The sequence below is a fragment of the Oncorhynchus masou genome, chromosome 9 (genome assembly GCF_036934945.1).
Source record: "Oncorhynchus masou masou isolate Uvic2021 chromosome 9, UVic_Omas_1.1, whole genome shotgun sequence".
NCBI classification, from domain to species: domain Eukaryota; kingdom Metazoa; phylum Chordata; class Actinopteri; order Salmoniformes; family Salmonidae; genus Oncorhynchus; species Oncorhynchus masou.
In genome coordinates, this window is record NC_088220.1 from 59285540 (window position 1) to 59313027 (window position 27488).

General features: G+C 43.3%; 1 protein-coding gene across 5 annotated transcripts in view; it reads right to left on the reverse strand.

The window, feature by feature from the left end:
- LOC135546348 (neurobeachin-like) overlaps positions 1 to 27488 on the reverse strand; it is a 334302-nt gene that overhangs the window by 151728 nt on the left and 155086 nt on the right. For all 5 annotated transcript variants that reach the window (XM_064974700.1, XM_064974698.1, XM_064974697.1 and 2 more), the window contains exon 40: positions 23913 to 24079. In XM_064974700.1, coding sequence (XP_064830772.1) covers positions 23913 to 24079 — 167 coding nt within the window. The remainder of the gene's footprint in view (positions 1 to 23912; positions 24080 to 27488) is intronic.

Below are 27488 nucleotides of genomic sequence, written 5' to 3' on the forward strand. Positions count from 1 at the left end.
AGAGAGAGAGAGAGAGAGAGAGAGAGAGAGAGAGAGAGGGAGAGAGAGAGAGAAGGAAAGGGGAGGCAGGGAGTGAGGAGGGAGGGAGAAGGAATGGGGAGGCAGGGAGTGGGGAGGGAGGGAGAGGGAATGGGGAGGCAGGGAGTGGGGAGGGAGGGAGAAGGAAAGGGGAGGCAGGGAGATAGGAGGGAGAAGGGAAGGGGAGGCAGGGAGATAGGAGGGAGGAAGGCAGCCAGGGAGAGAGGAGGGAGGCAGTGAGCCATGGAGGGATGGAGGCAGCAACGTGGGGTTTAATGATGGGGAGGGTCTGAGAACTATAAAACAGCCCCCTTCCCTCTCTCACTCCTTCCCTCCCTGTTTGGGTATGTGGAACCATGATTAAAATAATGTGTTGAAATATTCATTGAAATGATTCTCAGAGCCCTGGGGCAACCCAAAAGAAAACTGCATTTTTATTCATTATTAATAATAAGAGTGAATTAGAGCCTTATAAACAGGAGAGAAAGAAGGGAACAGCTCCAGCATGTGGTAACCATCTTTGTAAATGACTATTCCAACATTAGCAGGGAGGACCTGGGAAGGAGGATAGTTTTATTGCTTGACTAATGCAAACCATTAAGCAGTTGGCCCAGCATCAGGTTACTAAGTGCAGCCCTGGCTGGACACATTTCAAAGGCTTTGTGTTTCCTTCAAGGGGAACTAAAAGTAGAAAAACACTGCAAGTCCTTTATGTACTCCAAACGGAGCTGTGGAGAGAAATATGGAGCGAGGGAGAGAGTGATGATTCAAATGATAGTGGAGCAGATGACAGTTTGGTCTGAGAAGATCCTCAGTCACATCAATGGACCACGTGCTTCATCTTCATCCTCTCCATCTAGACCAGAGTGAGGATCTACACAGTCCTCCTGCTCCTCCTAACATTGAGTTGCACCCCCCCCCCCCCCCCTTTGCCCTCAGAACAACCTCAATTCATTGGTCCATGGACCCTAAAAGGTGTCGAAAGCATTCCACAGGGATTCTGGCCCATGTTGACTCCAACGCTTCCCACAGTTGTGTCAAGTTGGCTGGATGTCCATTGCTGAACCATTCTTGATATACAGGGGAAACTGTTGAGTGTGAAAACACTGCAGCGTTGCATTTCTTGACACTCAAATCAGTGCTCCTCGCTCCTACTACCATACCCCGTTCAAGGCAATGAAATCTTTTTTCTTGCCCATTCACCTTCTGAATGGCACACATACACAATCCATGTCTCCATTGTCTCATAGTTTAAACATCTTTCTTTAACCTGTCTCCTCCCCTTCTACAGTCTCCTCCCCTTCAATCCACTGACTGAAGTGGATTTAACAAGTGACATCAATAAGGGATCATAGCTTTCACCTGGGTTTGCCTGGTCAGTCTATATCATCGAAAGAGCAGACATTCCTAATGTTTTGTACACTCAGTGTATAGTGAACTACTTTTGGCCAGGGCTCGTATAGGGCTCTTTTATTGACCTTTTACCAATATACGACCCTATTAAAATGATGCTTCCACCTCCACCTTGTAAATAATCCAGTCAGTGTGTATTACCACCACAAACAACAACAACCTAGACAGCCTCCCAGTTGCCAATCCACCTCCAGCTTTGGGAGTCTGGCTAGCAGCCAGGACTTCCATTGTAGACCTTCCCCTACACCCCCCAATCTCTCTCTTCTCTGCCATAATATTGAGTCAGCCTAAACAGATTAACGTGTTACAAGGGGATCACATCACCAAACCGTTCTGTGAATATAATATGAATGTAATATCTACAACTGTCAGTAAGCTGAAGGCTCAGGAGACTTAGCAGGCCTTTGACAGCCACGAGACCTCAGTCTCAGTTAAACATCAATCAACTGTGTGTGTGTGTGTGTGTGTGTGCAGAGTATCTGCACGTCTAGAGCTTGTCCCATGTCTGTCAGTCTCCCAGCAGGCTTGGAGCTGAAGAACAGAGATGTCAGTAGGTGGAGGGACAAAGCCACGTAAATGATATTGTAAACGATAGATTACATAGCCGGAAAAATGTAAATCCACTGTAGGCAGACGAGAGATTACCGTTACAGATTATAACCCCTAATTCCCACTACAAATAGTCTGCCTACCGTGGTGGACGAGGAAGGAGCTGCTTTGAACATTTCCTCTGCAATGTATTAAACACATTAAACACATATGATGCATGAGATTTGATTTGCAGAAGGATAATCATTGTTGTACAGCAACCTAAACTACAAGCCAAAATGTTTTCATTTGTATCTAGCTAATATGAATCAAACGTTAAACAAACCAACCCCAAGATTACATGAATTGATTAACCAAGCAAACATGATGATTCCCTCCCCCCAACCTCATCCCACAGCATATGCTTTCACTTCGGAGGTGGCTTAGTAGTGAAGGAGAAGCAGAAAGCAAAGAGGGCGAGGAAGAAAGGGAGAGGGGAGGAGGAGAGAGGGGCCAGTGATACTCTAAATCGTGCGGTTGGCACCAGACAGATTCTGGACCGTCGTGCCAAGCTGCTGTGCTGAAGGAGGCTGGGCCAGGCAGATCAGTGAGGGTGGTCCGGGATGTCTTCCAAATAGAATGGCACCCTATTCCCTATACATACCCTACATAGCGCACTATGGGCCCTGGTTTAAAGAAGTGCACTACATAGGGAACTCCATTTGGGAATGGCTCCCATAAGGGGCTTCTCAGTCACACACACACACACACACACGCACGCACACACGCACACATCTAAAATACTACACACCTAAGGGCTCTGGTCAAAAGTAGTTCCATTTGGTATTCTGAGAGTACTGATGGTATCCGGAGAGTACTGATGGTATTCAGAGTGTACAGGTGGTATTCTGAGTGTACTGATGGTATTCTGAGTGTACTGAATTTGATGGCATTCGGAGTGTACTGATGGTATTTGGAGTGTGTTGATGGTATTCGGAGTGTACAGATGGTATTCTGAGTGTACGGATGGTATTCTGAGTGCACTGATGGTATTCTGAGTGTACTGAATTTGATGGTATTCAGAGTGTACTGAATTTGATGGTATTCAGAGTGTACTGATGATATTTGGAGTGTGCAGATGGTATTCTGAGTGTACGGATGGTATTCTGAGTGTACTGATGGTATTCTGAGTGTACTGAATTTGATGGTATTCAGAGTGTACTGATGATATTTGGAGTGTGCAGATGGTATTCTGAGTGTAAAGATTGTATTTGGAGTGTGCTAATGGTATTCAGAGTGTACGGATGGTATTTGGAGTGTATTCAAAGTTTGCTGGTGGCATTTGGAGTGCACAGGTGGCATTCGGAGTGTATAGGTTGTATTTGGAGTGTACAGGTGGTATTCTGAGTTTACTCCGAATGCCATGATAGTATTCTGACTGTACTGATGGTATTCGGAGTGTACTGATGGTATTCGGAGTGTACTGTTTTGAATGTATTCGGAGTGTACAGATGGTATTCAGAGTGTGCTGATGGTATTCGGAGTGTGCTGATGGTATTCAGAGTGTACTGATGGTATTCGGAGTGTATTTGGAGTGTGCTGATGGAATTCGGAGTGTGCAGATGGTATTCGGAGTGCACTAATTGTATGTGGAGTGTGCTGATTGTATTCTGAGTGTACTGATGGTATTCTGAGTGTGTTGAATTTGATAGTATTCTGAGTGTACTGATGGTATTCGGGTGTACAGATGGTATTCGGAGTGTACTGATGGTATTTGGAGTGTACAGATGGTATTCGGAGTGTACTGATGGTATTTGGAGTGTACTGATGGTTTTTGGAGTGTACTGATGGTATTCGGAGTGTACTGATGGTATTGTAAGTGTATTGTAAGACTATATTCGGAACAGAGTGAGAGAGAAGGAAACAAAGCTAGATTTTGCATACTGAGAGGTGTTAAAACTGTGATGTTCTCGTCCATACATTCACTCAAATCCATCTAATAGGACATGATATTCTCCATATTCTCCAGCATCTAAAGCTATATGTCTACTCTGCTTTGCTGAATCCAATATGAGCACAAAAAGCTTAATTTCATGCATGAGACAGATAAATGCATGCAGGGAAATAATGTGACCCTAGAACAGCTTCAGACACAGATGTCCTCCAGGCGGGTTACACAATCTGTTTGATACTAAACAAAGATTTAGTAAATGTCTGCCAGCTAAAGTCTTCGATTGATGTTAGGCTAACAGACTTACAGAAACAGACAAATACTACCAAATGATATGAGGGTAATGACTTGCATACAATAATTAGACTATATACTGAACATTTGATCAATACAGACTGTACAGACTGTAAAGTGCAAGGCAGTGACAGCCAGTTTATCTCAATGGGATCTGTGAGGACGACTGGCTCTCCACTTCCCCGTTTTCCCCTCGTAGTGGGGCTTCAGGACAGGCATAAAGAATGACTGAGGCCAAGCCTCCCAGAAACTGGCTAAATGTATTTGCCCTGTCACACATCAATCACACAAATGGATTTCAAACTGCATTTTAAAAGCTCATTTTCCAGACCTGATAACCAAGAGGAAACATGGCGGCCATTATTCACGGATGCTTTTAGAATTTAAGTGCAGTGCAATAAATGTGTAAAAACACTATCTTCTCTCCATTTTCCTCTGTGTATTTAAATCCCATCTCTCCTGAATGTGTGTGTGTGTGTGTGTCTCGGGGCTGTGGAGACAAAGACAGATTTAACACCCTGGCTCCACAGGGAATGTGTTCTGTTGGTAAAAGGCAGTAAAACCTGACAGCCATGACTCAAAATAAAATGGTGAAGTGGGAAATGAAAGGACTGAAAACAATTTCACAACACAAATACAGCCCAATCTAGGACAGTGGGAGCTGGTTTGTAGTGATGAACTAGGCTAGTATTGGCACTGGGGACAGTTATAGTATAGTGATACACTGTAGAGAAGTATAGTCATAGTATGGTATAGTGGTATAGCTACAGTATATACCATGAGCTCCAAAAATATTGGGATAAATTCACTTTTATGTGTATTACAGTAGTCAAAAGTGTAGTATTTGGTCCCATATTCCTAGGATGCAACAATTACATAACGTTTGTGATTCTTCAGATTAGTTTGTGCCCAATAGAAATTCATGGTAAATAATGTGTCATTATGGAGCCACTTTTACTGTAAATAAGAATAGAATGTTTCTATACACTTCTACATTAATGTGGATGCTACCATGATTATGGATCATCTTGAATCGTGAATAATACATTGAATGAGAACTTTACAGACACACATACAGTTGAAGATGGAAGTTTACATACACTTATGTTGGAGCTTATATATATTGTGTCAAACAACAACATTGACGAATACGCTGATTCGGTGAGCGAGTTCATTAGAACGTGCATTGAAGATGTCGTTCCCATAGCAACGATTAAAACATTCCCAAACCAGAAACCGTGGAGTGATGGCAGCATTCGCGTGAAACTGAAAGCGCGAACCACTGCTTTTAATCAGGGCAAGGTGACCGGAAACATGACCGAATACAAACAGTGTAGCTATTCCCTCCGCAAGGCAATCAAACAAGCTAAGCGTCAGTATACAGACAAAGTAGAATCGCAATTCAACAGCTCAGACACAAGAGGTATGTGGCAGGGTCTACAGTCAATCACAGATTACAAAAAGAAAACCAGCCCAATCACGGACCAGGATATCTTGCTCCCAGACTAAATAACTTTTTTGCCCGCTTTGAGGACAATACAGTGCCACTGACATGGCCCGCAACCAAAACATGAGGACTCTCCTTCACTGCAGCCGAGGTGAGTAAAACATTTAAACGTGTTAACCCTCGCAAGGCTGCAGGCCCAGACGGCATCCCCAGACGCGTCCTCAGAGCATGAGCAGACCAGCTGGATGGTGTGTTTACAAACATATTCAATCAATCCTTATCCCAGTCTGTTGTTCCCACATGCTTCAAGAGGGCCACCATTGTTCCTGTTCCCAAGAAAGCTAAGGTAACTGAGCAAAACGACTACCGCCCCGTAGCACTCACTTCTGTCATCATGAAGTGCTTTGAGAGACTAGTCAAGGACCATATCACCTCCACCCTACCTGACACCCTAGACCCACTCCAATTTGCTTACCGCCCAAATAGGTCCACAGACGATGCAATCTCAACCACACTGCACACTGCCCTAACCCATCTGGACAAGAGGAATACCTATGTGAGAATTTAACACCATAGTACCCTCCAAACTCGTCATCAAGCTCGAGACCCTCGGAGTGTGGTGTGGAGGGCACTCGGAGTGTGGTGTCAGGAAAATAACCTCACACTCAACGTCAACAAAACAAAGGAGATGATTGTGGACTTCAGGAAACAGCAGAGGGAACACCCCCCTATCCACATCGATGGGACAGTAGTGGAGAGGGTAGTAAGTTTTAAGTTCCTCGGCGTACACATCACAGACAAACTGAATTGGTCCACTCACACAGACAGCATCGTGAAGAAGTCGCAGCAGCACCTCTTCAACCTCAGGAGGCTGAAGAAATTTGGCTTGTCACCAATAGCACTCACAAACTTCTACAGATGCACAATCGAGAGCATCCTGTCAGGCTGTATCACCGCCTGGTACGGCAACTGGTCCTCCCACAACCGTAAGGCTCTCCAGAGGGTAGTGAGGTCTGCACAATGCATCACCGGGGGCAAACTACCTGCCCTCCAGAACACCTACACCACCCGATGTCACAGGAAGGCCATAAAGATCATCAAGGACAACAACCACCCGAGCCACTGCCTGTTCACCCCGCTATCATCCAAAAGGTGAGGTCAGTACAGGTGCATCAAAGCTGGGAGCAAGAGACTGAAAAACAGCTTCTATCTCAAGGCCATCAGACTGTTAAACAGCCACCACTAACATTGAGTGGCTGCTGCCAACACACTGACTCAACTCCAGCCACTTTAATAATGGGAATTGATGGGAATTGATGTAAAATATATCACTAGCCACTTTAAACAATGCTACTTAATATAATGTTTACATACCCTACATTATTCATCTCATATGTATATGTATATACTGTACTCTATATCATCTACTGCATCTTTATGTAATACATGAATCACTAGCCACTTTAAACTATGCCACTTTGCTTACATACCCTACATTACTCATCTCATATGTATATACTGTACTCGATACCATCTACTGCATCTTGCCTATGCCGCTCTGTACCATCACTCATTCATATATCTTCATGTACATGTTCTTTATTCTTTATCCCTTTACACTTGTGTGTATAAGGTAGTAGTTTTGGAATTGTTAGTTAGATTACTCGTTGGTTATTACTGCATTGTCGGAACTAGAAGCACAAGCATTTCGCTACACTTGCATTAACATCTGCTAACCATGTGTATGTGACAAATAAATTTGATTTGATTTGAGCCATTAAACTCGTTTTTCAACCACTCCAAAAATTTCTTGTCAACAAACTCTAGTTCTGGCAAGTCGGTTAGGATATCTACATTGTTTATGACACAAGTAATTTTTCCAACAATTGTTTACAGACAGATTATTTCCCTTATAATTCACAGTATCACAATTCCAGTTGGTCAGAAGTTTACATACACTAAGTTGACTGTGCCTTTAAACAGCTTGGAAAATTGCAGAAAATGATGTCATGGCTTTAGAAGATTCTGATAGGCTAAATTACATCATTTGAGTCAATTGGAGATGTACCTGTGGATCTATTTCAAGGCCCACCTTCAAACTCAGTGCCTCTTTGCTTGACATCATGGGAAAATCAAAAGAAATCTGCCAAGACCTCGGAAATTTTTTTTAGACATCCACAAGTCTGGTTCATCCTTGTGAGCAATTTACAAATGCCTGAAGGTACCACGTTCATCTGTACAAACAATAGTATGCAAGTATGAACACCGTGGGACCACGCAGCCGTCATACCGCTCAGGAAGGAGACGCTTTCTGTCTCCTAGAGATTAACGTACCTTGGTGCGAAAAGTGCTAATCAATCCCAGAATAACAGCAAAGGACCTTGTGAAGATGCTGGAGGAAACAGGCACAAACGTATCTATATCCACAGTAAAACGAATCCTATATCTGATGAAACAAAAATAGAACTGTTTGGCCATGATGACCATCATTATGTTTGGAGGAAAAAGGGGGAGGCTTGCAAGCCGAAGAACACCATCCCAACCGTGAGGCACGGGGGTGGCAGCATCATGTTATGGGGGTGCTTTGCTGCAGGAGGGACTGGTGCACTTCATAAAATAGATGGCTTCATAAGGCAGGAAAATTATGTGGATATATTGAAGCAACATCTCAAGACATCAGTCAGGAAGGTACAGTTTGGTCGCAAATGGGTCTTCCAAATGGACAATGACCCCAAGCATACTTCCAAAGTTGTGGCAAAAAGTCAAGCTATTGGAGTGGCCATCACAAAGCCCTGACCTCAATCCTATATAACATATGTGGGCAGAAATGAAAAAGTGTGTGTGAGCAAGGAGGCCTACAAACCTGACTCCGTTACACCAGCTCTGTCAGCAGTAATTGGACAAAATTCACCCAATTTATTGTGGGAAGCTTGTGGAAGGCTACCCGAAACGTTTTACCCAAGTTAAACAATTTAAAGGAAATGCTACCAAATACTAATTGAGTGCATGTAAACTTCTGACCCACTGGGAATGCAATAAAATAAATAAAAGCTCAAATAAATAATTCTCTCTACTATTATTCTGACATTTCCCATTCTTAAAATAAAGTGGTGATCCTAACTGACCCAAGACAGGGAATTCTTACTAGGATTAAATGTCAGGAATGGTGAACAACTGAGTTTAAATGTGTTTGGCTGAGGTGCACGACTTCAACTGTATATTGTACCCCCTCAGAAATGCTAACCTCCCCTGTTACTGTAATTGTGAGAGGTTAGCTTGTCTCAGGGGTTTAATATTTGTATGTCTGCCTGTCACTTTCTCGCTTACTATTATTCCTGATTATAGTCAGGGCTATCCATAATCACGGTAGCATCCACATGAATGTAGAAGTGTTTAGAAACTTATTCCATTCTTATATACAATAAAATTGACTCCACAATACATTATTTATCCATTCTTTTCTATTGGGCACAAAATAATCTGAAGCACAACCAAAACAAACTCTAAATGAATCCAACAGGTCTGTAGAATCACAAGCTTGATGTAATCATAAAGGGCTCGGAATGTGGGACCAAATACTAAACGTTTTACTACCTAAATACACAAAAGTGAATTTGTCCCAATACTTTTGGTCCCCTAAAATGGAGGGACTATGTACTAAAAGGTCTGTAATTTCTAAACAGTTCGCCTGATATGGATGAAAATACCCTCACATTAAAGTTGACTGTGTGCACGTTAACCTCATAGTCATTGTATCATTCCAAATCCAAAGTGCTGGAGTACAGTCCCAAATCAACAGAAAGTGTGTCACTGTCCCAACACTTGGAGCTCACTGTATAGTGACTTAAGCCTGTACAATGTCCTTTTTTGACAAAATCGACCACACAGGACACCAATGACATGACTCTACTTATTCCCATTTCCATTGAGGTTATTCATCGGAGAGGAGAGGAAAGAAGGCGGAGGAGAGGAAGGAAGGAACAGGGCAGGATAAAAGTAATACATGGTGTCTATCAGGCCCTTCACTGCCTGCAGATGGTTTTAGAGGCTAGTTTAAGACTGAACTGTCCATCAAAGTGCAGCTACAATAACTACTGAAAACACTGTCTGTCAAAGTGCAGCTACAATAACTACTGAAAACACTGTCTGTCAAAGTGCAGCTAAAATAACTACTTACAACACTGTCTGTCAAAGTGCAGCTACAATAACTACTTACAACACTGTCTGTCAAAGTGCAGCTACAATAACTACTAAAAACACTGTCTGTCAAAGTGCAGCTACAATAACTACTGAAAACACTGTCTGTCAAAGTGCAGCTACAATAACTACTAAAAACACTGTCTGTCAAAGTGCAGCTACAATAACTACTGAAAACACTGTCTGTCAAAGTGCAGCTACTATAACTACTGAAAACACTGTCTGTCAAAGTGCAGCTACAATAACTACTAAAAACACTGTCTGTCAAAGTGCAGCTACAATAACTACTTACAACACTGTCTGTCAAAGTGCAGCTACAATAACTACTTACAACACTGTCTGTCAAAGTGCAGCTACAATAACTACTGAAAACACTGTCTGTCAAAGTGCAGCTACAATAACTACTTACAACACTGTCTGTCAAAGTGCAGCTACAATAACTACTTACAACACTGTCTGTCAAAGTGCAGCTACAATAACTACTGAAAACACTGTCTGTCAAAGTGCAGCTACAATAACTACTAAAACACTGTCTGTCAAAGTGCAGCTACTATAACTACTAAAAACACTGTCTGTCAAAGTGCAGCTACAATAACTACTAAAAACACTGTCTGTCAAAGTGCAGCTACAATAACTACTGAAAACACTGTCTGTCAAAGTGCAGCTACAATAACTACTAAAACACTGTCTGTCAAAGTGCAGCTACAATAACTACTGAAAACACTGTCTGTCAAAGTGCAGCTACAATAACTACTGAAAACACTGTCCGTCAAAGTGCAGCTACTATAACTACTGAAAATACTGTCTGTCAAAGTGCAGCTACAATAACTACTGAAAACACTGTCTGTCAAAGTGCAGCTACAATAACTACTAAAAACACTGTCTGTCAAAGTGCAGCTACAATAACTACTGAAAACACTGTCTGTCAAAGTGCAGCTACAATAACTACTAAAAACACTGTCTGTCAAAGTGCAGCTACAATAACTACTGAAAACACTGTCTGTCAAAGTGCAGCTACTATAACTACTGAAAACACTGTCTGTCAAAGTGCAGCTACAATAACTACTAAAAACACTGTCTGTCAAAGTGCAGCTACAATAATTACTGAAAACACTGTCTGTCAAAGTGCAGCTACTATAACTACTGAAAACACTGTCTGTCAAAGTGCAGCTACTATAACTACTGAAAACACTGTCTGTCAAAGTGCAGCTACAATAACTACTAAAAACACTGTCTGTCAAAGTGCAGCTACAATAACTACTGAAAACACTGTCTGTCAAAGTGCAGCTACTATAACTACTGAAAACACTGTCTGTCAAAGTGCAGCTACTATAACTACTGAAAACACTGTCTGTCAAAGTGCAGCTACAATAACTACTAAAAACACTGTCTGTCAAAGTGCAGCTACAATAACTACTGAAAACACTGTCTGTCAAAGTGCAGCTACAATAACTACTGAAAACACTGTCTGTCAAAGTGCAGCTACAATAACTACTTACGACACTGTCTGTCAAAGTGCAGCTACAATAACTACTTACAACACTGTCTGTCAAAGTGCAGCTACAATAACTACTGAAAACACTGTCTGTCAAAGTGCAGCTACAATAACTACTAAAAACACTGTCTGTCAAAGTGCAGCTACAATAACTACTTACAACACTGTCTGTCAAAGTGCAGCTACAATAACTACTAAAAACACTGTCTGTCAAAGTGCAGCTACAATAACTACTTACAACACTGTCTGTCAAAGTGCAGCTACAATAACTACTTACAACACTGTCTGTCAAAGTGCAGCTACAATAACTACCTAAGAACTGCCTATATCCAGACTGAAGCTATGGGCCCTGGTCAAAAGTAGTGCACTATATAGGGTATAGGGTGCCATTTGAGACATATACAATCACTAGCACTAGGCTGTTGTATGCTGGACCCCATCAAGGTCATATCTCTGTTCGAAACACAACAAACCATTATATCAACAAACTACAATATCAACAAACCATTACAGCTGACCACGTTGTCAAAGACCCCGTGAAGAGTGTTTACTCCAGAATGTTCTTCAAACATGGCGGTAAACTGGACTATGGTTCTGATGTTTATTTTCAACATGTTTATTTCTAATGAGGTAACACAGATAGTTCTAAATGAAACATAACCCTCTGGAGGGACGATCATTCAGATAGAACAGAAGTATACAAGTTTAAATAAGAACAGAACTAACATGTTTCAGATGGAACAGAAGTAACCATGTTTCAGATGGAACAGAGCTCCTCATGTTTTAGTTCGGACAACACTATCCATGTTTTAGTTAGAACAAAACTATACTGGTTTCAGCATCAGCCAGTTTCTCCTGACAGAGAGGACTATTGTGAGAGATTAGAAAGAAAAGGAATGAAAGATTCAATAAAACACCATTATATTCTCTTTAAATGCTTCTATTTGAGAAGTAAATGGGGGATAATTATAATAAATAGCAGCAAATCAGTGACTCGTCTATTTAAAGAGGCAGGACTGGTTAGTGTCTTACCACTCATCCCTTGTTCTGTGAAGTGGGTACCCTGCCCTGTACCCCGAGCCCTGGCCTCACACCCTGCACCCTGAACCCTGTGCCCTGTGTGACTCTGACACTAAACACACTCCAGAGCTCTCAGATTAAATCCTTCTGAGAACAAATGTCCTTTCTTCTCTCCTCCATCCACACTCTGTCCATTTACCAATGAGAGGAAGCTATTCATTGTCTATGGTTTATGGTCTAGACTAGGGTCACTGTTAACATGATACACTGGTCAGTATTACCATGACACACTAAACCATTCTGCTCTGGGGACATGCCAACCATGTTCTGAAATGTAAGCATGGAAATACTAGGGTTGCAAAATTCTAGTAATTTCCTCCAAATTCTCAGGTTTTCTAGAAATACTGGTCGGAGGATGCTGGATTTCCTGCACATTCCCTTGTGATTCCGGGAATTTTCTAACTTGGTTTTCTGGAAAACCTGAGAAGTTTGGAGAAGTTACCAGAATTTTGCAACCCTAGAAAGTACTTCTTGATGGTCTCGCTATAAACAAATCATCTACCAATGATTATCCTTCTGAAACCCATCATATCACTAAAATACAGTGCAGTATTATATATATATATAACTTTTTTATACACATATTAAATACAGAAACATTCAACATCAGCTTTCAAACATCTCCCAAAACAGGCAGCATAGTCGATGGATCCCTACGGATAGACCGGTTTCAACCGGTCAGGTATAAAACGACATTCAGCCATCTAATTGACAAAGAAGGGCTGAAAACAAAATGTCTGTCAATCAGTGTACTATATCACTGACTGGCTTTGATCACAATGGTGACACATTGTTCTATATCAAAAGACAGACTCAGCTAAATAAAACTGCACATCAACACGAGGCAACTGGCAACCATATGGCCATGGATGGTGTATCAAGTTTCATTTTTCAAAGTAAAGTGTAAATTCAGAAAAAAAGACTGACAGTAAATCAGAAATAAATTCATTTGTGTAATGAATGCATAGCAACGTATAAAGAGTAAGACTACCAGCAATAACAGTCAGTAACAGTCAGACTAGTCAGTGACAGTCAGTAACAGTGAGACTACAGTCAGTAACAATGAGATTACAGTCAGTAACAGTGAGATTATAGTCAGGAACAGTCGGTAACAATGAGATTACAGTCAGTAACAGTCAGACTAGTCAGTGACAGTCAGTAACAATGAGATTACAGTCAGTAACAATGAGATTACAGTCAGTAGCAATGATATGACAGTAAGTAACAGTCAGACTAGTCAATAACAGTCAGTAACTATCAGTAACAGTGAGATTACAGTCACTAACAGTCAGAATAGTCAGTAACAGTCAAACTAGTCAGTAAATCAATAACAGTCAGACTAGTCAGTGACAGTCAGTAACAGTCAGAATAGTCAGTAACAGTCAAACTAGTCAGTAAATCAATAACAGTCAGACTAGTCAGTGACAGTCAGTAACAGTCAGTGACGGTCAGACTAGTCAGTAACAGTCAGTAACAGTGAGACTACAGTCAGTGACTGTGAGATTACAGTCAGTGACTGTGAGATTAGTCAGTAACAGTCAGTAACAGTGAGATTACAGTCAGTAACAGTCAGACTAGTCAGTAACAATCAAACTAGACAGTAAATCAATAACAGTCAGACTAGTCAGTGACAGTCAGTAACAGTCAGTGACGGTCAGACTAGTCAGTAACAGTCCGTAACAGTCAGTAACAGTCAGTAACAGTGAGACTACAGTCAGTGACTGTGAGAATAGTCAGTAACAGTCAGTAACAGTCAGACTAGTCGGTAAATCAATAACAGTCAGACTAGTAAATGGCAGTCAGTAACAGTCAGTGACAGTCAGACTAGTCAGTAACAGTCAGACTAGTCAGTAACAGTCAGTAACAGTCAGACTAGTCACTAACAGTCAGTAACAGTGAGACTACAGTCAGTAACTGTGACAATACAGTCAGTAATTGTGAGATTACAGTCAGTAACGGTGAGATTAGTCAGTAACATTCAGATTACAGTCAGTAACAGTCAGACTACAGTCAGTAACAGTGAGACTACAGTCTACCGCAGCGTTTTAGTATGTCTGAACCCCTCACTCCCTGCCAGCTCTGTGGACCATTCAGCTTTCATCAGAGGTGGGGCTCACCTCCCAGCTCTCTCTTCTCTCTCTGCTCCCCTTTAACTGATGATTGTGTGAACGCTCCCCTTCAGAGGTAATTATCAAACTGCAAGGTTAACTCTGCCCCAAGGGAGGAGCTGCTGTACTGTGGGTCAACAACAAATGAGAGCGGCGAGAAAGAGGAGCGATACAGCAAAGGAACTTCATTTCTTTAACCTCCCCATGATGAAATATGTTTCCCCTCTTGAATAAACATAGTTATAGAGGACAGACATCACCAAGGCTGTGTTAAGGTTCCTGCCGCATTCATCTTCTAAATGAACCATCATGTCCAGTAGGATCATATTCACTGGTCCTCCGAATACCTTCACACAGGACCCAGAGAGACCTTCATCTACCTCTCTCCCTATCTTCCCCTCCTCTTCTCCTCTCTGCTCTTCAGAGCTGCTATTAGAATGGATAACCCGGCGAGGCGAGACAGCGGAGTGCTTAGCCAGGCAGCCAGTGACTGAAGGGTCCATTCCATCACTAAGTTATTATCCACGGGCAGAGTATTGCCATTCATCAGAGAGAGAGAGAGAGAGAGATGAAACTCTGTTCGTCAAGGGAAACGCCCGTTCCACTCTCCTCACCAGGATCAATATATGCCACCACTATCTCCTCCATTCCCTCCACTACTGAAAAAGTAATTATACAGGAGCAATGTTACAATGTTGACAATCGATAACTCAGTCAGGTTGGGTTAAGGTCTGGAGAGCAGGGGTGGGGACGGGGGACGGGACGAGGGTTTAGTCAGCTGCTGGGGTCAACAAAGGACGTCCTGTCTGTCTGTCTGTCTCCCCGTCCATCTGTCTGTCTGTCTGACTCCTTCCACCTGCTCTACATCCTGTTAAGATATATTGGAACGCCTGGTTTCTGTCTGAAATGGCACCCTATTCCCTATAGTGTAATATGTTTTACCAGGATTCATAGGGTTCTGGTCAAAGGTAGTGCACTATATAGAGAATAGGGTGCCATTTGGGACGCAGCGAGTGGTGGACAAGGGAGGCCTTTGGTGTTAATGGAGATGCAGACTTCTCACTCGGCAACGCAACCTAGTAAGTATCAAACTTGAACAAATGCATGTAACAAAAGATAGTTCCCAGAATCCTGGTAGATCAGAGGTTGGTGTGATTGGGTGAAATGTGTTTTCCAATTCATGAGAACTATAAAAACAAAGCCAACATATATATATATACACACAAAAGTATGTGGACGCCTCTTCAAATGAGTGGATTCAGCTATTTCAGCCACACCCGTTGCTGTCCTCGGTTGCAACACTCACTACCAAGTTCCAAACTGCCTCTGGAATCAACGCCAGCACAATAACTGTTCGTTGGGCACTTCATGAAATGGGTTTCTATTGCCGAGCAGCCGCACACAAGCCTAAGATCACCATGCGCAATGACAAGCATGGTGGAAAGCTCGCCGCCATTGGACTCTGGAAAACACGTTCTCTGGAGTGATGAATCACGCTTCACCATCTGGCATCTGGCACATCTGGCACCTGCCTGAATGCATAGCGCCAGCTGTAAAGTTTGGTGGTGGAGGAATAATGGTCTGGGGCTGTTCTTCATGGTTCGGGCTAGGCCCCTTAGTTCCAGTGAAGGGAAATCTTAATGCTACAGCATACAATGACATTCAAGACGATTCTGTGCTTCCAAATTTGTGGCAACAGTATGCAGAAATGTTTTATCGAGTTCGGTGTGGAAGAACTTGACTGGCCTGCACAGAGCCCTGATCTGAACCCCATCGAACAACTTTGGGATGAATTGGAACGCCGACTCCGAGCCAGGCCTAATTGCCCAACATCAGTGCCCGAAAAGCTTTCCCAAAAGAGTGGAGGCTGTTACAGCAGCAAAGGAGGTACCAACTCCATATTAATGCCCAGAATTTTGGAATGAGATGTTTGACGAGCAGGTGTCCACATACTTTTCGTCCTGTAGTATATTTACTCTACGCACTCAAATACAATATGTCTTAAAACCACAGAGCAGAGTGAAGTTAATGATAATAGATGTATCAGAGCCTAGTGCCGGGCTGCAGCTGTAATCAATAACCAACCGTCTGTAATGTGGGGCGCCAGGTAGCCTAGTGGTGAGAGCGTTGGACTAGTAACCGAACGGTTGCATGATTGAATCCCGAGCTGACAAGGTAAAAATCTGTCATTCTGCCTCTGAACAAGGCAGTTAACCCACTGTTCCTAGGCCGTCATTGAAAATAACAATTTGTTCTTAACTGACTTGCCTAGTTAAATAAAGGGGAAAAAAAAATATCTGACATGTTACTGATCATTCATTGGAGTTGGGCAGTGTTATGGGTGGACCAACGCCATATTATCAATGCCCATGATTCTGGAATGAGATGTTTGACGAGCAGGTGTCCACATACTTTTGGTCATGTAGAGTAGAAATGACATTGACAGCAGTAAATGTTTTTTTTATTTAACCTTTATTTTACTTGGCAAGTCAGTTAAGAACAAATTATTATTTTACAATGACTGCCAACTCTAACCTGGCCGACGCTGGGCCAATTGTGCGCAGTTGTATGGGACTCCCGATCACGTCCGGTTATGATAGAGCCTGGGATCGTAGTGGGGTATGGAATAACGCCTTTGCACTGAGATGCAGTGCCTTAGACCGCTGTGATACAGCCTGGGTCTGTAGTGACGTCTCTAGCACTGAGATGCAGTGCCTTAGACCGCTGTGATACAGCCTGGGTCTGTAGTGACGTCTCTAGCACTGAGATGCAGTGCCTTAGACCGCTGTGATACAGCCTGGGTCTGTAGTGACGTCTCTAGCACTGAGATGCAGTGCCTTAGACCGCTGTGATACAGCCTGGGTCTGTAGTGACGTCTCTAGCACTGAGATGCAGTGCCTTAGACCGCTGTGATACAGCCTGGGTCTGTAGTGACGTCTCTAGCACTGAGATGCAGTGCCTTAGACCGCTGTGATACAGCCTGGGTCTGTAGTGACGTCTCTAGCACTGAGATGCAGTGCCTTAGACCGCTGTGATACAGCCTGGGTCTGTAGTGACGCCTCTAGCACTGAGATGCAGTGCCTTAGACCGCTGTGATACAGCCTGGGTCTGTAGTGACGTCTCTAGCACTGAGATGCAGTGCCTTAGACCGCTGTGATACAGCCTGGGTCTGTAGTGACGCCTCTAGCACTGAGATGCAGTGCCTTAGACCGCTGTGATACAGCCTGGGTCTGTAGTGACGCCTCTAGCACTGAGATGCAGTGCCTTAGACCGCTGTGATACAGCCTGGGTCTGTAGTGACGTCTCTAGCACTGAGATGCAGTGCCTTAGACCGCTGTGATACAGCCTGGGTCTGTAGTGACGCCTCTAGCACTGAGATGCAGTGCCTTAGACCGCTGTGATACAGCCTGGGTCTGTAGTGACGCCTCTAGACCGATGCGACACCCGGAGCTCTTAAAGAAGATAAATACAAACTTGCATGGTTATTATCATAGTTTAAGACTGGTAGTTAAAGGCGGTGTTATCCGAGAATGAATTCATCAGCCTTGCCTTGATGTCTCCTTTCTCTTGACAACGCTGAACTTTATAATCCAGTGACAGGGGTCAGGGGGTCACAGCAGAGGGACGAGGGGCCAGAGAAAATCACTCACTCACACAGTGGAGAAAATTCTAACATCCAATTTTCAACTTGATTTATCAGTGTGAAGCTCAAACTGATAGGGTGCTGTGATGGGAGGAGGGAGAGAGAGAGAGGAGAGGAGGAAGAAGGAAAGAGGGGGAGGGGTGGGGAAGGAGGAGGGGAGCTGTCTCAGAGTTGCATCAAAGGTTTCTCGTTCTGATTTAGCACAGCGGATCAATACAACCCTATACTGTTTCAATTTGAACACTATTGATTTTGTGATGTCAACTCAATACAGAGCACATTCATCATCGGGCAAAAGCAGAAAGTATGATCCAACAGCCTGCTGGGCTGATCACACACCTTAACACAGCCCTACCACCTACTGGGCTGGTCACACTGCCTTAAACAGCCCTACCACCTACTGGGCTCATCTCAAATCAAATCAAAGTTTATTTGTCATGTGCACCGAATACAACAGGTCGTAGACCTTACAGTGAAATGCCTACTTACAGGCTCTAACCAATAGTGCAAAAAAGGTATTAGGTGAACAATAGGCAGGTAAAGAAATAAAACAACAGTAAAAAGACAGGCTATATACAGTAGCGAGGCTATAAAAGTAGCGAGGCTACATACAGACACCAGTTGGTCAGGCTGATTGAGGTAGTATGTACATGTAGATATGGTTAAAGTGACTATGCATATATGATGAACAGAGAGTATCTAGTTAATTCATATAAAAGGTAATATGATCGCAGAGAGATTTTGTATGTATCCCAAATGGCATGTATTCCCCATGTAGTGCACAAATGTTGACCAGAGTCAAATGGGCCCTATATAGTGAATAGGGTACCATTCGGGATGTAACCATTGGCTTTCCATTCGTGTGCAGTGTCTCCTTGTCACACAGTGTAACGATCAGATGTCATAATGGTTTCTGAACACATCTGAAAATGCATTATGTTACTAATTCAAAATATTACAGTTGTGTAAAAACCTGCAACAAAATGTCCACCAGCAGTAGTTTCACCTGGCTGAGTATATTAAATATATAATTCTGTTGATAAAACGTTCCACACAGATGATCAATATCCTCTGGCTAGTCTCCAGGCAGAACTTAAGGTTAAAGGAAAAACAATTTCTGTGCAGGCAAGCATTCACACACACACACACACACACACACACACACACACACACACACACACACACACACACACACACACACACACACACACACACACACACACACACACACACACACACACACACACACACACACACACACACACACACACACACACACACACACACACACACACACACACACCTCAGAATGCTGGAGGGCTTTCTATTTTACAAGAGCAGCATAAATGGGAAAGTTAATGTAGCATTGAATAAGGCTGAGCTGCTACACTGCCCTGAGCTCATGAACATATTGCAGCATTTTTCTTCTCCAGCAGGTCACCATTAAATGGGATTTTGTTTGAAGTTTTTCAGTATAATTTACAATGCTCCCCCTCTCAGCAACCTTTTGTTCCAATACTAATGCTATCCCTGGAGATACATTCTATAAATATTTGAATACGTAAATCTACAATAGCAGCCCACAATTCATTCTTATATGTTTTTCCATGGGTACTTTACTTATACTACTGTTGGTCTGTTTTATGAATTTCTCAATCAGAACTGCATGGCATATGATCAAACATACCGTAGAAAATGCTGAAATATATACACAATGCTCAAACATTTGGTAAGTTGGTGAAGTACAAGTTCTGGCCTGGTTTAGATCTTATCTGTCGGAAAGATATCAGTTTGTCTCTGTGAATGGTTTGTCCTCTGACAAATTAACTGTAAATTTCGGTGTTCCTCAAGGTTCCATTTTAGGACCACTATTGTTTTCACTATATATTTTACCTCTTGGGGATGTCATTCAAAAACATAATGTTAACTTTCACTGCTATGCGGATGACACACAGCTGTACATTTCAATGAAACATGGTGAAGCCCCAAAATTGCCCTCGCAAGAAGCATGTGTTTCAGACATAAGGAAGTGGATGGCTGCAAACTTTCTACTTTTAAACTCGGACAAAACAGAGATGCTTGTTCTAGGTCCCAAGAAACAAAGAGATCTTCTGTTGAATCTGACAATTAATCTTAATGGTTGTTCAGTCGTCTCAAATAAAACTGTGAAGGAACTCGGCGTTACTCTGGACCCTGATCTCTCTTTTGAAGAACATATCAAGACTGTTTCAAGGACAGCTTTTTTTCCATCTACGTAACATTGCAAAAATCAGAAACTTTCTGTCCAAAAATGATGCAGAAAAATTAATCCATGCTTTTGTCACTTCTAGGTTAGACTACTGCAATGCTCTACTTTCCGGCTAACCGGATAAAGCACTAAATTAACTTCAGTTAGTGCTAGAATCCTGACTAGAACCCAAAATGTTGATCATATTACTCCAGTGCTAGCCTTCCTACACTGGCTTCCTGTCAAGGCAAGAGCTGATTTCAAGGTTTTACTGCTAATCTACAAAGCATTACATGGGCTTGCTCCTACCTATCTCTCTGATTTGGTCCAGCCGTACATACCTACACGTACGCTACGGTCACAAGACGCAGGCCTCCCAATTGTCCCTAGAATTTCTAAGCAAACAGCTGGAGGCAGGGCTTTCTCCTACAGAGCTCCATTTTTATGGAATGGTCTGCCTACCCATGTGCGAGACGCAAACTCGGTCTCAACCTTTAAGTCTTTACTGAAGACTCATCTCTTCAGTGAGTCATATGATTGAGTGTAGTCTGGCCCAGGAGTGGGAAGGTGAACGGAAAGGCTCTGGTGCAACGAACCGCCCTTGCTGTCTCTGCCTGGCCAGTTCCCCTCTTTCCACTGGGATTCTCTGCCTCTAACCCTATTACAGGGGCTGAGTCACTGGCTTACGAGGGCTCTTTCATACCGTCCCTAGGAGGGGTGCGTCACTTGAGTGGGTTGAGTCACTGATGTGATCTTCCTGTCTGGGTTGGCGCCCCCCCCTTGGGTTGTGCCGTGGCGGAGATCTTTGTGGGCTATACTCGGCCTTGTCTCAGGATGGTAAGTTGGTGGTTGAAGATATCCCTCTAGTGGTGTGGGGGCTGTGCTTTGGCAAAGTGGGTGGGGCTATATCCTTCCTGTTTGGCCCTGTCCGGGGGTGTTATCGGATGGGACCTCTCCTGTCTCAGCCTCCAGTATTTATGCTGCAGTAGTTTATGTGTCGGGGGGCAAGGGTCAGTTTGTTATATCTGGAGTACTTCTCCTGTCCTATCCGGTGTCCTGTGGGAATTTAAGTATGCTCTCCCTAATTCTCTCCTTCTCTCTTTCTTTCTCTCTCTCGGAGGACCTGAGCCCTAGGACCATGCCACAGGACTACCTGACATGATGACTCCCTTCTCTCCCCAGTCCACCTGGCCGTGCTGCTGCTCCGTGATTATTATTATTTGACCATGCTGGTCATTTATGAACATTTGAACATCTTGGCCATGTTCTGTTATAATCTCCACCCGGCACAGCCAGAAGAGGACTGGCCACCCCACATAGCCTGGTTCCTCTCTAGGTTTCTTCCTAGGTTTTGGCCTTTCTAGGGAGTTTTTCCTAGCCACCGTGCTTCTACACCTGCATTGCTTGCTGTTTGGGGTTTTAGGCTGGGTTTCTGTACAGCACTGAGATATCAGCTGATGTACGAAGGGCTTTATAAATACATTTGATTTGAAGTAATCCATTCAGTTGCTACTGTAGGTAAGGATATCTATAATACAATACAATTCCAAATGTAGTTCAATCTGTGCTATAGTTTGAATCCAAATGGCACCATATTCTGGTCACCTATTCTGGTTAAAAGTGGACAAAAGTAGTGCAATATGTAAGGTATAGCTGCATGGGCAAATAGGCCTCTTTCAAAAGTAATGCACTATATAGGGAAAAGAGTGCTATTTGGGAGTCAGACGCACCCATAGATGAATGGTCCAATGATGGTCAGTGTGCATCTGTTTCCAGGGCTGTGTTTGTCAGGTGGGATGATGCATGTCGAAATCACTAAATCTACACGCCACAAAACCCATGCAGAGTACAAGTAGTCTTTAAAACATTCCTCATTCAATCAATCAATCAATTCAATCAATTGAATTCTCCTTACAAACTAAATGAAGGTGTATTGTATTTTGTCAATAAAAACATCTGAAAACACAGTACAATTCTTAAAGCACTCAAAATATGATCCAGATGAGTTTTCTATCGATATTGAGTAAACAACATCCCATTACTGAACATAGCTAGCCATCTGTATGTAGAGAACATATTTAATTATCTGTATTGTGTTTTCAAAATACAATAAAGAAAGCCAAGCTATGGTTTCAGTGAGAGTAGTGTTCTTTCAGTAAGCAAGGCAAGGTTTGACAGGACCTTTGCTGCACTTGCCACTCGCCAGGTCCTTGTTGTAAATACAGAATTTGTACCTAAGAGACTTGCCCGATATAAAGCTTGTCTTTTAAGAAGCTTCCGAACAGATCATAGCCAATGGCATCAACATCCTAATGAACTTGTATGTCATCGTGACATTACCAGGGGGAAACATAGAGAGAATAGTAGTAGGGGTCTAATCACAAACCATGAGGAACACCTAATTCAACTTTGGAACCCTTAGAGGATTTCCCACCTAGTTGGACAAATGGATACTGCTCAGATGGGTGGTTTCAGCATCACTATTCATCACTGTCCCACTTCAACCACTGAGTGTGTGTGTGTGTGGTGGGAAGCAGAGCTAAGGCTCCAACGATCTATAGTTTTAAAGGCCCAGAGGACACTCCACACACGCACACACCTTCTAGTACACACATACACCTCTCTCATACACACACAAACGCACGCACACGTCAGATGCATGCATGTACACACACACAAACAACCCCCCCCCCAAACCCCACCCCCAGTGTGTGTGACCAGTCGATCCCAAGGGGGGTTCAGTCTTTGACTGTTACTGAGTTGGTTGACCTGGTCCCTGATGCTTCCCAGCACTGCATTCTCTGGCTCACAGACCAGGCAATTGTACAGTACAACGAATACTGGAAGTTCTGTTACCCAGCCTGGTCTTAGCTTGACCTTTGTGCCAGCCCAACTCCAGGTAGCCCCAGCCCTAAACCTTTCACCAGACCCAGTCCATACTTCAGTGCCAGGCTGCCCCAAGCTCTGTGTTTGTTGGTGAGGATGTAAACAGTATATACAGTATATACCCCAGCCCAAGGCCAATCCTTCAGCCCTAGCCCTATACCCAAGCCCAAGGCCAATCCTTCAGCCCCAGCCCTATACCCCAGCCCAAGGCCTATCCTTCAGCCCCAGCCCTATACCCCAGCCCAAGGCCAATCCTTCAGCCCCAGCCCTATACCCCAGCCCAAGGCCTATCCTTCAGCCCCAGCCCTATACCCCAGCCCAAGGCCAATCCTTCAGCCCCAGCCCTATACCCCAGCCCAAGGCCAATCCTTCAGCCCCAGCCCTATACCCCAGCCCAAGGCCTATCCTTCAGCCCCAGCCCTATACCCTAGCCCAAGGCCTATCCTTCAGCCCCAGCCCTATACCCCTGCCCAAGGCCTATCCTTCAGCCCCAGCCCTATACCCCAGCCCAAGGCCTATCCTTCAGCCCCAGCCCTATACACCAGCCCAAGGCCTATCCTTCAGCCCCAGCCCTAGCAAGGCCTATCCTTCAGCCCAACCTCTATACCTCAGCCCTAGGTCTTACCTCTGTGCCAGGCTGCCCCAGGCTCCATGCTTATTGGTGAGGATGTTGAGGATCTTCTGTTTGAGCTGGTTGGCAGTTACATGGTCTCTGTGTTTGGCAGCGCTGATCAGGTGATCACACATCTTCTCCTCCTCCCTCCGATCAGCAGCGTACTGGGCACAGTTGGACTATGGAGGGAACACAAGGAGCCATTTTATTATGAACATAGCCATGCTAACGCCATGCTAACACCATGCCAGCACCATGCTAGGCATAAACATTATTCTAACACCATGCTAACATAATGTTAGGTGTTAACATTATGCTAAAACTGGGCAGGGTCTATCACCAGGACTTGATTTTACTTGCACTCTGATTGTATGTACTTTTAAGGTAAGGTGTCCTTGAGTGTCTTGAAAGGCATCTGTGAAATACAACTGTCTGTCTGGTGTTAGCATGGCTATGTTATGTTTTGTATTAATATGTCCTTCCTCCGTTGCAATCCTGCGAAAGTAGATTAAAACTGTGTGAAAATGTGTGAGTCCTTCTAGGAAGCTACGCTAAGCGTGTGTTGAGGGAGAAGAAACCAAAACCATTCAACAGATTCACAGAGGATATTATGGGTGTGTGTGTGCACGTGTGTGTGCACGTGTGAGTAGATATTATAGCCTGTGCTGTCAAGGTTAACGGAGCCAATCTCTGCTCCACTACATCAGCAGGGGCCACGTTAGTGAAGAGTCATTTCAACACCGTCGCCGTCTGCTAATGTCTTTTGTTTCACATGGAGAAAAAGAGGGGAATTTGTCCGTTAGAAAGCTTTAATGTCATCTGTTTACATAGGGGTCATAATAAACAATCTGGCCCTATATAAAACTAAACTGTGACAGTGGATGAAGGGCAGGTTGGATAACAAAGAGAAGTAGCCTGTACTGTAGCCTACATGCATAAATTATCACCAAACAGTGTGACATCAATAGATTGAAACCTGGTGTGTGTTGATGTGTGATGTTGAAGTGGAGTCAGTGCCTGAGTACCAAATGGCACTCTATTCCCTTTATTGTACACTACTTTAAACCAGGACCCATATAGCTTTGGTAAAAAGTAGTGCACTATATAGGGAATAGGATGACATTTGGGATGTACACAGTGATCTCCTGCAGGCAGCATCTCAAGGTAATCTAGATTCTAGAGGAGCCGATCAGGATCTGACTTCATCTTCTCCTCGCTAAAATAAGATTGTCTTGCTACGTCGCCCCGGGGCTGCTCCTTCCTGCTCATATACTAAATCTAATTTGCTAACAGAAGCTGGAAGTTAATTGAATTTCCGGCACTATATTTGAATTGTGTCAGATGTTATACTTCAACATATTCTTCAAATGGCAGATAACTCAATCTCTGCTTGTCATCTCACGTTACCATGTGACACTGTGACAAATATCAAACGTTATTTATCACTTCACAGGATATGAGGCTGCTGCCCTGACTCTCCTGACACCAACCTAATGTAAAAATGTCTATCTGTCTGGGAATGGAGGGTAGGGGGAGGGGGTTGTGAGGGGTAATGTAGTAAAAACAGTGTTGTATGAAACTTGTAGACTGTCTAGAGTAGTCAGACAGAAGGGATGAGGCCAGAGGAGGGATGAGGGCCAGGTAATCTCTGGGTGTTTCTCAAATGACCAGGGCCCACCCTATGGAAGTAGTGCACTGTACAGGGAATAGGGTGCCATTTGAAATGCAGCCTCCTTCGCTACAGGTGACATGGCAGTTGATCTAGCAGGTCAAGGAGCCTCTAGCAGAGGACTACAGGATATCTAACAGCTGCTTGTGGAGGGCTGCTGCCCCAAGATAAGAAACTCATCACTCCTCACATGTACAAGCTACTAACAGAGGGGGAAGAAGAGAATTTGTGTGCGTGTTCGTGTGTGTGCATGTTTGTGTACTTGGGTAAAACACTTCCTATATGACTAGTAACATTGTGAGAGAGAGACAGATAGACAGAGACAGAGAGAGACGAGAGAGACAGAGAGAGACGAGAGAGACAGAGAGAGACAGAGATGAGAGAGACAGAGACAGAGAGAGACAGAGAGAGACAGAGAGACAGAGACAGAGAGAGAGATAGAGACAGATATAGAGAGAGATAGAGAGAGATACAGATAGAGAGAGAGAGATACAGATAGAGAGAGAGAAAGACAGAGAGAGAGGCAGATATATATAGAGAGAGAGACAGAGAGCAGAGAGAGACAGATAGAGACAGAGAGAGATAGAGAGATAGAGAGAGATAGAGATAGAGAGAGATACAGATAGAGAGAGAGAAAGAGAGAGAGAGAGAGAAAGACAGAGAGAGAGAGATAGAGACAGATATAGAGAGAGATAGAGAGAGATACAGATAGAGAGAGAGAAAGACAGAGAGAGAGAGGCAGATATATATATATATATATATATATATATATATATATATATATATATATATATATATATATAGAGAGAGAGAGAGCAGAGAGAGACAGAGAGACACAGAGAGACAAGGCAAGAAGGGCATTCTATGCCATCAAAAGGAACATACATTTCAACATACCAATTAGGATTTGGCTAAAAATACTTGAATCAGTCATAGAGCCCATTGCCCTTTATGGTTGTGAGGCCTGGGGTCCGCTCACCAACCAAGACTTCACAAAATGGGACAAAATCCAAATTGAGACTCTGCACGCAGAATTCTGCAAAAATATCCTCTGTGTACAACGTAGAACACCAAATAATGCATGCAGAGCAGAATTAGGCCGATACCCACTAATTATCAAAATCCAGAAAAGAGCCGTTAAATTCTATAACCACCTAAAAGGAAGCGATTCCCAAACCTTCCACAACAAAGCCATCACCTACAGAGAGATGAACCTGGAGAAGAGTCCCCTAAGCAAGCTGGTCCTGGGGCTCTGTTCACAAACACAAACACACCCTACAGAGCCCCAGAACAGCAGCACAATTAGACCCAACCAAATCATGAGAAAACAAAAAGATAATTACTTTACACATTGCAAAGAATTAACAAAAAAACAGAGCAAATTAGAATGCTATTTGGCCCTACACCGAGAGTACACAGCGGCAGAATACCTGACCACTGTGACTGACCCAAAATTAAGGAAAGCTTTGACTATGTACAGACTCAGCGAGCATAGCCTTGCTATTGAGAAAGGCCGCCGTAGGCAGACATGGCTCTCAAGAGAAGACAGGCTATGTGCTCACTGCCCACAAAATGAGGCGGAAACTGAGCTGCACTTCCTAACCTCCTGCCCAATGTATGGCCATATTAGAGAGACATATTTCCCTCAGATTACACAGATCCACAAAGAATTCGAAAACAAATCCAATTTTGAAAAACTCCCATATCTACTGGGTGAAATTCCACAGTGTGCCATCAGAGCAGCAAGATTTGTGACCTGTTGCCACGAGAAAAGGGCAACCAGTGAAGAACACACACCATTGTAAATACAACCCATATCTATGCTTATTTATTTTATCTTGTGTCCTTTACCATTTGTACATTGTTAAAACACTGTATATATATATATATATATATATATATAATATGACATTTGTAAT